Raw genomic sequence first — 12,076 nt, forward strand, 5'->3', positions numbered from 1 at the left:
TCTGCCACAAGGATAAACTGCAGATGGCTCTGGCCAGGTGCTGATTACCAAGATCTTTCACAGAAGAACTGTGTAAGTGTCTAAGAAAATGGCAGAAAGCAATCTTGTATACAAATTACCACGACGCTGAGAACAAGACCCCAGCCATACACTCAGTGGTTGTCTGGGGTTGAAAGTTTTATCTTCTTGGTACAGAATTCCGTAATTCTTGATCCAGAGCAAGTGCAGGCAAGGGTCCAGACACAGGTGCTGTAGAGCTGCCCGGAGCTATTCCCGCCCAAGAATACCAGCACAACACGCAGGCCTCCTGGACCGGAAATGGCCAGCTCTGCATTCGCAGGCCGCAGAGGCCCTTGCAGCAGACACCCCCTCCACCGACCCCGAAAGGAAAGGGAAGGGCTGGGGGTGCAGAAGGGCACTTCACCTGACACACTGGGCTGGAAGACTTTATTCAGATCCAAGGAGGAGGCTCTGGAATGGGTTTTCTGTGGCCGCGGCGGCGGAGTAGGAGGGTCCTCGCCCCTTTTCATGGCCTCTTCTATAGAGGTGCTAGAGTAAGATCTGCAGCAAAACAAGGGAGGGCCAGAAGGGAGACAGCAGAGCTTTACTCTCTCAAGTTGGTCAGAAACGGAAACACCCCCAAGCTGAATTCTATTGTCCCTTGGGTGCCGTTATCTGCAGTAAAGGAATCAGAATCTTTCTAACCTCTTTGTACTATACCTTAGACCTCAGCTTACCCGAAGGGGAAGCTTTCTGTGAATTCCATTCAGTTTCTATTGGAATCGTTAATAAGAATAAAACATAAACTCTTCTGCTTCTGTATTTAATAGAATGGCTTCCTATTAACTAATTGCAGAACTTTTCTCCTGTTTACATGCAAATGACTTGGCAGGCCCAGATGGGATGGGGACAGATAAGCTGAGAGCTAAGATTCCAATGTTCAAGGGAATATGCCACACATGAAATTCAGGAAAGGAAAACACACGTCAATCAGGTTGAGAGGTCTAGGGAGTGTCCACACAAGCAATATGGGTTTCTGGGAAGTTTTAAAGCCAAAGCCTCACCTTAACCTTCTCCCTCAACCTGCAGCAAGGCAGGACCTAACTGGGCAGCTTCTGCGATTATAACCGCAGTAATGACACTTGAAGAAAAAGGAACTAAGTAACTTGCCAAAGATCACATAGCTAGAAAACGGCCCAGGTTCCATTCAAACTCCGGTCTTTTTCTGTTCCTGAATCCATTTTTCAAATGGAACCATTTCCAACACTGCCTATGAGTCAGGAAAGAAATGTTCTGGCAGTAGCGGTTCAACTGTTTATTAGAGACCTACTCATTTTCTAAATCAATTCAACTCAGTACATTCGTCTATGGCTTAGGAATAGGTTTCCAGATGGGCTCCCATTACGGTTTTCTAAGAAGAGGATGTGTACATCTGTTCTATTGAGCTTCTTGGCTAACTTCATGTCAAAATAGAAAATGACCTTTTGAGTCACAGATGTGTCCTAGAGACAAATTAACCTCAGAAAATTGTTCTTCGTATTTAGCCATTGGAGTGGCACTCAGGAAATTACAATCCATCAACTACTATTAAGTGTCTTCAATTCTTGGTAAAGTTCCTTCTGATATTTATTTCCCTGAACAAGTTGCTCAAGGTTTCTTCACGGTAGTCAAGAGTTTGGTTTGTCACGTAAGGTTGCAATCTTTAAAAAAGTCGCCAGAACAGCATGTGACACTGCTCTGATGGGGTGGGGGGGTCCCTATAACATCGCTGGCAAGAACGGCAAGGCAGGGCATGCAGAACTGACTGTATCAGAATCAGTATCAGTCAAGTCCTCGCCCTATTAACCTCTTTTCAAAGCCACTTCCCCCTTGTAGCTATCACCCCCACAATGGGGTGGTGTCACACAAGCCTTGTCTTTGGCACCAGCGCACAGCAGCCACACTCTTGCAGCAGTGACAAGCATGGGCGCTCAGAGTCCCCACAGCACACTGTGTGTGCTCACCTCAAGATAGTGAACTCACCCATATTCTAAGCTTGAAATCTGAAGGAAAAGGACACCATGGGTCAGGCTGGGGGGAGGGAGGTGTGTCTAGGCAGGGGCAGGGCACACAGGGCGTTGCAGCAGAAAGTAAACGCTACCTGGATCGTGGTCTTCCTTTGAGACTGTTGGAATCCTTGGGAGTGGCTGAAACAAAGATTAGTCGTTGTTTGCTTGGGTTTCATTTCTGCAGTTAAACAGGTTTATATATAGCACCTGGGCTGGTATAGAACACAGGGACAGGTAAATGTGAGGTACAGATCTCCCTGTAGAGAACTAGATGGCTTCCACATGTTCATGCTTTCAGAGTTTTCTCTCTAAAGCTAAAAGCACAATTAAAAGGAAAGAAAAAGCCACATTTTTTCTTTCATCAGAGCACTATCTAAGAAGACATTCTCAAATCTAAGTTGAGTAAAGAAGGAATTCTAATCTAAGTTGAGTAAAGAAGGAATTCTAATCTAAAAAGACAGCCCTCCCCAGGGATATCTAGTCATATAAGATGGGTTCACACTGGAGGGTTGCTTGGTCTGTCATGAGAGACAGGTAACAGTTAATTCCTTTGCCCAAAAATAATAGATTTGGAACCAGTCTCCCCTGAAGACTGGAAAGAACTCTATTGAGCTACACATTTTCTTTCAAATCAACCACCAAAGCAGCATGGCCCAAGTCAGCTCCCATCAGTAAGTCAAAACAAGGTATGAGCTTCTCCTGTAAGAAAATGTCTGGGCCTCCCCTAGTGGTGCAGCAGTTGAGCGCTGGGCTGCGAAGCTGCCCGCTGCCTCTGTAGCGCGGGTTCGATCCCCAGCCACCGGCGAGGGTCCCACATGGCGCGACAGACCTCTCCTGCTGCGCCCGCTGCTCCCCTCAGCAGTGTATTTTGTCGGTCTGCCTGTTCTGTTCCCCACTCTGGCTCTGGTGAATTCTCTCACCCCAGCCCCACCCACCCTGCGCTTCTGACTGTACCCAGTGCTTGTATAAATAAATAATCTTTAAAAAAAAAAAAAAGAAAAGAAAATGTCTTTGTATCCCATGTCTCTGTGACCAAATCATACAGAAAATATTATGGAATGAAATCATTAAACTGTGTTGTTAACCATATGACTTTTCCTTGTCAAATTTAAATCATCAACTGACTTGCTCCCCACCAATACCAGTGGCGCCTACTTTGCCCTCCTAAGTTGCTGGGAATAATTAGAAACATTTATAAAAGCATTAAATTTCTTTTTATGTTTTCGATCCTCTATAGGAGACAACTTTACAAACTGTTAGCTATGCTAAGATTTTGCAACTACTGCAAATTTTTAACCATAAAATATAATAAAAAGGGCCTCCCTGGTGGCCTAGGGGTTAAGTTTTAAGTCTCGGCGCTATTACCTCTACAGCCTAAGTTCAATCCCCAGCCAGGGAGGTGACTCACATGGCGCAACAGACCTCTCCTGTCTCGCCCGCTGCTCCCCTCAGCAGTGTGTTTCAGTCTGCCTGTTCTGCTCCCCATTCTGTCTCTAGTGAATTTTCTCACTCCCCCACACCTCTGACCTACACCCCAGTTCTTTTATGCAAAAAATAAATCTAAAATATTTTTTAAAAAATCACTGAAGAAGAACTACTAACAAGCAACAAGGAGAATAGAGTTTGTATATTGTCTGCACAAATTCTTCCAGAAAGAAAATGTCTTGCTGCATTAGCCATCTTCTTGCACACTGCTCTAAAGATAAAAAAACCTCTTTGGTATGAAGCAGGCTGAATTTATGATGATCGTTAAAGCCTCTGAGGTAGATAAGCAGGCAGGAGGGCGCACTGCAGTGCTAACCAGGCACAGAGCAGAGCAGCAATGGTCAGCTGCAAAAGGGGCGTTTCCCCTAACCTGAGCTAGTGAGCACACAGGCAGCCTCCATTCCCAACCACTAAAACACTGCCAGAGCCCCGAAAAAACATGGGAAGCCCGAGGAGTCTGAGCCCTATGTTACCCAGCGTTATGCACCCACCCTGCGTGTAGGCGGGAACCTTCCTCCCTCCTTCCAACCCCAGGCAGCAAGGAAAGCTGCCAAGAGAGAGCCTCGCCTCCAGCCCAGCAGGCTGCCCTGGGACTGGGAGGGCAGTTTGTGACCAGACTCACCACTGCTGGGGCCACCCTCTGAGCAGGCTGCCACAGCTGGCTCTGTGCCCCTCTTCTCCCTCAGGCCCCACTGCTTTCCAGAAATACGTGAGTAGATGTCTTGGTCATGTGAAAATACTACAGTGTGGTGCAAAGCAAACGTGGTGGCTGTTAATTCCTGTGTCAGTTGCCATTATCTCAGTCTTTTGGCTGGGGTGGGGTGAGTGTGGAAGGAGGGGTAAACCCTGCTGGTGAGAGATAGACAGACAAAGAGACAGGGCAAGGGACACGGTTGGGCAGTGGAGACCAGGCCAGGGGTTCTGAGGCCTGGTAAACCCTGCTGGTGAGAGATAGACAGGCAAAGAGACAGGGCGAGGGACACGGTTGGGCAGTGGAGACCAGGCCAGGGGTTCTGAGGCCTACACGCTCCTCCTGGCCCTGACACTGCTAACCAGCTGTTGACTCTGAACCTCAGGTTCCTCACCAAAGAATGAAGATGATAAAAATGTGGTCCCATTTGCAAAGGGTGAGAGTAGAAGGTGAATGTACTTTGAAACAAAATTATTTGAGAATTGAAAAACACTACCGTTGCAGAGTGCTCCTAATTTTTGAAGCTTAAAGATCTGGTTTCTAATTGCTTGTAGGACCGCAAAGGTGGTGCAGGTGGGAGCAGGTAATGGCAGAGAACTGCTCTACCTTATGAGGCCATGGGGTGATAGCTGGCAATGGGCAGCAGCCAGACTCAGCAGCAGCAGTGTGAATGCTACATGTGAAGACAAGCAGGCCTAAAACCCTCAGCATGACCTAGAGATATCCAGAGAAAGATCGCCACCATGTAGTATGCGCTGGTGAATTAGTCTGCAAGGTGATGCTAATTAAGAAATCTATCGGGGCCTCCCCTGGTGGCGCAGCGGTTGAGCGCTGGGCTGCGAAGCTGCCCGCAGCCTCTGCAGGGCCGGTTCGATGCCTGGCTGCCAGCGAGGGTCCCACATGGCGCAACAGACCTCTCCTGCCGCACCCGCTGCTCCCCTCAGCAGTGTATTTCGTCAGTCTGCCTGTTCTGTTCCCCGCTCTGGCTCTGGTGAATTCTCTCACCCTCCCACGCTTCTGACTGTACCCAGTGCTTGTATAAATAAATAAATCTTAAAAAAAAAAAAAGAAAAGAAATCTATCAGCCTCCATTTATATATTATCTCAACAATTAAAAAGGTGAGGGTATGTGAAAAAATATGCAACAAGAAACATCCCCATTCCCTGGTAACACGGTCCCACCACAGTGTCACCACCATCACTGTTACTATTATTGCCACCAACCATGGAAGAAGAGGGCCCCAGAAACGTGCTCCTCCTTCCACTGCAAAAATACTTCCCAGGCAGGTCATGATAAATCTCTACACATTTCAAGCCAGAAGAAGTTGGGGAAAGCCATTCTAGCTAACTGGTCCATGAGCTCCAAGGCCTTGAAAGTCAGGCTCAGCTTTCAGGGCATGTGAGTATCTATAAAAATGGCAAGGGCATATTGTGTGCAAATTCAGGTAGAAGCCCAAGGACAGACTGTAGCTTCTCATGTGGGGAGAGAGAAGAAGGATGACAGCCCAGGCAGGCCCTCTTGGCAGGAAACAGAAACAGAACAAGAGAGAATGTCTAAAGTATAATTCTCCAAAAGGCGGCAACTCGACTCAGGTAAACTGGCCACGTGACATGGACAGCTGCGCAGAATTAGAAGCCACAGCTCGAAACTCCAGCACCTCCGACTTCCCCGGGTAGATTGGGTATTCAATGCTCTTTTAGATGAGGGATTCCCTCACCTCACTCCAGACATAGGCAGCAGGGGAGGAAGGCACCAGACACCACATCACATGCTCCCAAGCAGACTGTGAACCACATTCAGTTTCACAGGGCGGCAGGCCTGACTGGTGCTGTCTGGCAGTGCCATATCCCAATCACTGAAGGATCTAACAAATGAGGTCTTTCTGAAGCGTGTGCCCAGAGAGTAACTGATGGCCCAGCTAAACCCCAGGGAGACAGGAAGCACTGTTCACCAAGTTAACTCTGCCAATACAAGTAGCTGTCATTAATCCCACAACATGAAGTTTACAAAAGCCTGGCAGCACCCACTTTAGCTGGAGAAATCTCATGGGAAAGAACCTCGCTCAGGTGTCTGTCCTAGACAAATTAAGATTTTCAGCTTCTGAATAAGGAACCCACATCTGTTTCAAAAGTCAAAACTAGGGCTGGGAATTCCTAACACTTTTGGAGTCATGGTTGATCTACAATCTCAATTTTCTACTTCTTCACCTGTCCTGGGAAAGGCAGTGATTCCCGAAAAAGGCTGTACAGCAGAGTCACTGGCAGCGGGTGGCGTCTGCCTAAGAATACAGATTCTCAGGCCCTGTCACTGAAATCAATCCTATATTCTCATTTATAGTCATAATCTCTCCCTCCACCCGTCTATTTTACACTTCAAATGAACTTCATGTTTTGGAGATACTGTGTATTACAGAATAAGCCTCAATGTTATATTGAGTCCTTTATTCCAACTTTATACAAATAAGCCCGGGATAATGGCTAACTAACCAAACAACCATGATTTACTTATTAAAATTTAAAAGAGAAAACAATAAAAGAGAAAACAGGGACTTTTTTCATGTCCTCATAAGCAGAACTCCAAATAGTGACACCTTCCCTGGCCCATTTGTTTTTAACTAGATTCATCTGGGTGCAGTGACGATGCCATGGAGAGCATGGAAGACGGGCCCAGCCAGCTCCACATCTCACAGACACGGTCCCAACTCTCCAAGAACCTGAGCAAACACGATTTTTCTTTTTCTCCTTGGAATCCACTCCAAGCACAAGCACATTTACTTGTCTTCCTGGCAGTGAAGTATAATAAAAATATTTGAGATTTCTGTTTTGGAAATGGAAAATGTCAACTGTGGACTTTTAGTTGATCTACTCTATCAGTTCTTTACACAAAAACCACAACGGTTGTTGAAACCATCTAGATTTTTTTTTTATTATTTTAGCTGCTTCTTTTTTAAAAAAAAAAAGATTTATTTATTTATTTATACAAGCACTGGGTACAGTCAGAAGCGCGGGAGGGTGAGAGAATTCACCAGAGCCAGAGCGGGGAACAGAACAGGCAGACTGATGTAGTACACTGCTGAGGGGAGCAGCGAGCGGCAGGAGAAGTCTGCGCGCCATGTGGGACCCTCGCCGGTGGCCGGGGAGCAGCCGGGGATCGAACCGGTGCTGCAAAGGCTGCGGGCAGCTTCGCACCCCAGTGCTCAACCGCTGCGCCACCAGGGAGGCCAAAACCATCTAGATTTTACACTTAGTAACAATAAGGTCCTAAATTCAAACTGGCTGCCTTTCAGTGAAATCTAAACTCAGAATTTAAAAAGAAATCCCTCTCTTCTTGTACCTGAAAAGAGGGTAGGGTTTAAAAATAAAAGGAAAAAGGCCTTCTTGGAATAAAACACAAAATATTTAGAGTAAAACATACTATCACAGATGTGCTGGTCTTCACAATGAAAGCATTTATTTTTTAATTAGAAATAATTACATACAAAATATATTAAAAATGATTTTCTCCTACCTGAATCCTTGGATATGTCCTTTGGTAAGGCTTCATCTGTAGTACTTTTCAAAACTAGCAGTTTTGTTTTGAAATAACCAGAGAAAAAGGAGGAGAAAAGGGGGAAAATGTAAAATTTTATTTCTGAGGCACATTACATTAATACAGAGTCCCCCCCTAAGCGGTCACTAATGAACACAGCATTACAACCCCCTGTGGTATTTTCAATTTTCCAAAGACAGCACCTCTAGTGGCTAGGAGGGGTATGACTAGGAAATATCAGCAATTTCCCCCTCGTATTCCAGAGATTCAGACCAATGACCTCAGAATCCCCAGGCGTGAGACCCAGACTTGAGCATTCCTAGAGCTCGCCTGGTTATTCTAATGTGCAAGCCAGGCTAAAATTCACTAGAGATGGCTTCACTTGTTTTTTAGTTACCTTAGAGAAGCCTCTTTCATGGGTATCGAATCACTATCAGACAGCAGAAGGAACACTAACTTGAGATTGAGAAAATTTTCTTATCCAAGTTCTTTTTCGTATTAAGCCGTTCACTCAGCTCTAAATTTCAGGTGATAAAACACCACCACCCTCCATTCAGTTTTACAAGGACTGAATAAAATAAGGTAAGAAGAAAGGAGCTCACTATTAGAAATCACTACGCAGAAGTATGGAGCTAGAGGTGGGGGGGGAGAGAGCTTCCTCCTGCTCTTCTAGGTATTCCCAGGCCCGCTCCTCCCTGTGCCGGATGGTGCCTGCCGCAGAAAGCACCGTGCAGCGCCGTCTCTCCCCCACCTAATGGGACGTGCCAACTGTTGGCGGGCTCTACGTCACACCCCAACACCCAAAAGTCACAGAGATTAAAGCCCAGGAACAGAAACTCTCTCCAGAAGATAACTTCCTCATGAATTAGACCAGCACACAAATGTTCTGGGTTCACATCTGCCAACACATGATGTTAAGCTCTTGAATTTGTTCAGCTTCCAGTAATTTCCATTGTAAGAGGTCAGAGTAGACTGAGGGTCAGCAGTGAGTAAAGGGGCCTATGAGCTGGGGGGCTTCAGACACACACACTCAGGTGAACTATAGTTTCGTGACAATCATTTGTTCATATACTGAGAACTGTCTGCATAAGCTCTAGAAGCCCGCCATCCAAAGAGACGTGAATAAAGCAACACAGAGTGTCCTTACAGGAAGTTTCTTTCCATACCTTGTTTTTCATCATCAGTCATCTCTGGGGTCGGGACAGGAAAGTCAGCCATGTCTTTAATAGCTGTCTTCTTGGAAAAGAAAAGTAAATTAATTATATGGGTGCATTGGAAATTGAATGACACGCACATATGATGAAAATGCTTTAAAAGCATCACAGCTTGCCAGTTATTACTGTCTCCAGCAAACCCTGACATTTAATACTGTTTTATTCTTTTAAGTTCCTAGTGAGGTGTAAGTTAATTTGTATTGAAAAACTTACATATACAGAAGAAAGAATTATTCAGATTGAGCCCTATGTATAAACAGTATATGAAATTTGAATCTGGTGTGGGATTCAGTCAGAGAATCATGCAGCACTTGCCCACTCAATCACTAGCAAACCCGTATGGCATGCGCTTTTCCCACAAGCACAGAGAGACTTTGACAAGTGGCCCCATAATGCAGCTATTTGCCAGGATCTGTTTTATAGAGGAAGCTCAACCCTGATTCAAATAGCGTCCTTGGAGTGGAATAAAAGAATTTTATTGGACGAGCAGAACAAAATTTTCTCCTAATTCAATTATGAAGGAAATCTTCACTTACACTAATAAATATCCAAATGGATTAGTTTAAAATTCTGCATAAAATGTACTTTCTATGCATTCATTTCTTAGATGTTCTCAACACATATTCTAAGACTTCTCATAAGATTAAATGAAAGAATATATACATTTACATATGTAGCAAATTCTGGAAAGATAAAAATTGAACAGGGATTGGGTAGATGGAAGGAGGACTTGCCTTCTGACATTCTTTTTATTTTAAACATATTCAAAACAGTCAAATAAAGATAAATTGCAAAAACTTAGAGGAAACAGAGTAAATTCCTGGAGCTGTCCAAAAGGCTAATTGGTTTACCTCTCAGATTCTGAGCAACCCCAAAAGGATCAGCAATACTTCTGTTTTTAAACTGTTTCAAAGAAAGGGAGTTAAGAATACTGCTTAGAGGGGCCTCCCTGGTGGCAAAAAGGTTTAAGACGCAACCTATGAAGCAATACACAGCCTCTGCAGCACGAGTTCGATCCCTGGCCAGGGAGGAGACCCACATGGCACAGCAGACCTCTCCTGTCTCGCCTGCTGCTCCTCTCAGCAGTGTATTTCAGTCAGTCTGCCTGTTCTGCTCCTCACTCCATCTCTGGTGAATCCTCTCACTCCCCACAGCTCTGGCCTGTACCCCAGCTCTTGTATGCATAAATAAATAAATCTTTAAAAAAAAAAAAAGAATACTGCTTAGAGATATCCTGGTCTAGGATTTAATCATTCTCAGGCAGGTTGTTCTGGCATTACAAAGAAGCATCCAGATGGAATTTCCTATTCAAGGTCCTCTAGTTAACTCTGACAGAATAGAAATATACAGTGCCTTTCTTTCATTTTCTTCTCCAACTCTGATTATAAACCATACCCTAGAAGAAAATAATTTGAGTAGAAAATGGAGATAAAAAAGAAAGCCAGAAAATGCTGTTGAAAATTTTAATATCTAAACAAATAGAAAGACATCCCATGCTTATGGGTGAGAAGATGAAACACTGTTAAGATGATGACACCTCCCAAATTCAGGCAGTCAGTGCTAGCCTTCTTTTTTTTAAGTTTTGGATTTTTTTTTAATTGCAGTAACATTGGTTTACAGCACTGATTTAGGGTTAGAGGATCACACCCTTCAGATCACACACCTCACCTTTTTACAGAAATTGACAAGCTGGTCCTAAATTTCATTTGATCATGCAAAAGACTCAAAATAGTGAAAATATTTTTGAAAAGGAAGAACAAAGTTCAAGGACTGAAACTTGCCAATTTTAAAAGTTGCCACAAAGTTAGGGTGATGACGGCGGTGTGATACTTGCATAATGACAGACCTATAGATAAGTGGGATAGTGGGTCCATAAATAAACCCTGCATCTGTGGTCAATTTAATTTCAACAAGGGTGCACAACACCTGCCTTTTCAATCAATGATGGGACAACTGGACAGGCATGCACAAAAGAATGATGTGGGACCTCTTCCTCACAGCATGCACAAGGATGAACTCAAAATGGACACCAGATCTAAATGCAAAGGTCCAAATCTGTAAAACTTTAAAATAGGAGGAAACCCTGGTAGTGATCTTATATTAGACAATGGTTTTAGAGATGACATCAGAGCAGTATAAGAAATCAAAGAAAAAATATATATATATACATTAAACTTCATCACAACCAAAAAAATTATATTGCAAAGGACACTATCAAACTAAAGAAAAACCAAAGAAAGAAAATGCAGCAAATTACCTAATAAAGAGTGTTATGTCCAGAATATATAAAGAACACTTATGACTCAATAACAAACAACCCAATTCATAAATGGACAAAAGATATGAACAGCCATTTCTCCAAAGTAGATCTAAAATGGCTAATAATCACACGAAAATGTGCTCAACATCATTATCATTAGTCATCAGAAATTCCCAGTCAAAGCCACAGTGCGCTACCATGTCATTCCCACTAAAATAAAAAGGACAGACAATAACTGGTGTTAACAAGGATGTGGAACAATCAGAACCATCATACATTGATGGTGGAGGAATGAAAAAGAGGACATCTGCTTCGGAAATCAGTTCAGTTCAGTTGTTCTTCAGGAAGTTAACCACCAGGTATATGATGTGCCCATTTCAGTCTTAGGTATATACCCAAGAGACCTGAAAACATTCACACAAAAGTTTGCAGCCCAAGTTTGATCCCCGGCCAGGGAGCTACCCACATGGTGCAGCAGACCTCTCCTTTCTCACCCACTGCTCCCCGCAGCAGTGTGTTTCAATCAGTCTGCCTGTTCTGTTCCCCACTCTGTCTCCGGTGAATCCTCTCACCCTCCGTACCCCTGGCCTGTACCCCTGTTCTCGTATGCATAAATAAATCTTTTTAAAAAATAAAATTAGATCATAGGAATAGTTCCACAACTTTTTAATGTACTAAAAACCACTGAACTGTATACATTGGATGAGTGTGGTGCATGAATTATATATCAATAAAACTGTCTTTAAAAGAAAGAAATCCAGTAATCTAGGAAATACTGCTGAAGAGGAGTATAACTGAAATTATCTTTTTTTCTTCCTGGTTCATGGTTACACTTCAGTTGTCTTTTTA

The 12,076-nt window shown here is 43.9% G+C and overlaps 1 protein-coding gene across 1 annotated transcript in view; it reads right to left on the minus strand.

The window, feature by feature from the left end:
- Positions 1-12,076, minus strand: part of REPS2 (RALBP1 associated Eps domain containing 2) — a 169,482-nt gene that overhangs the window by 50,646 nt on the left and 106,760 nt on the right. Inside the window, 4 exon segments of the mRNA XM_037512653.2 lie at positions 425-561; positions 2,141-2,186; positions 7,733-7,786; positions 8,920-8,989. Of these exon segments, the coding sequence (XP_037368550.2) occupies positions 425-561; positions 2,141-2,186; positions 7,733-7,786; positions 8,920-8,989 (307 nt within the window).

Source organism: Talpa occidentalis, unplaced genomic scaffold, assembly GCF_014898055.3.
Source record: "Talpa occidentalis isolate TD23 unplaced genomic scaffold, MPIMG_talOcc4v2.1 talOcc4.15, whole genome shotgun sequence".
NCBI lineage: Eukaryota > Metazoa > Chordata > Mammalia > Eulipotyphla > Talpidae > Talpa > Talpa occidentalis.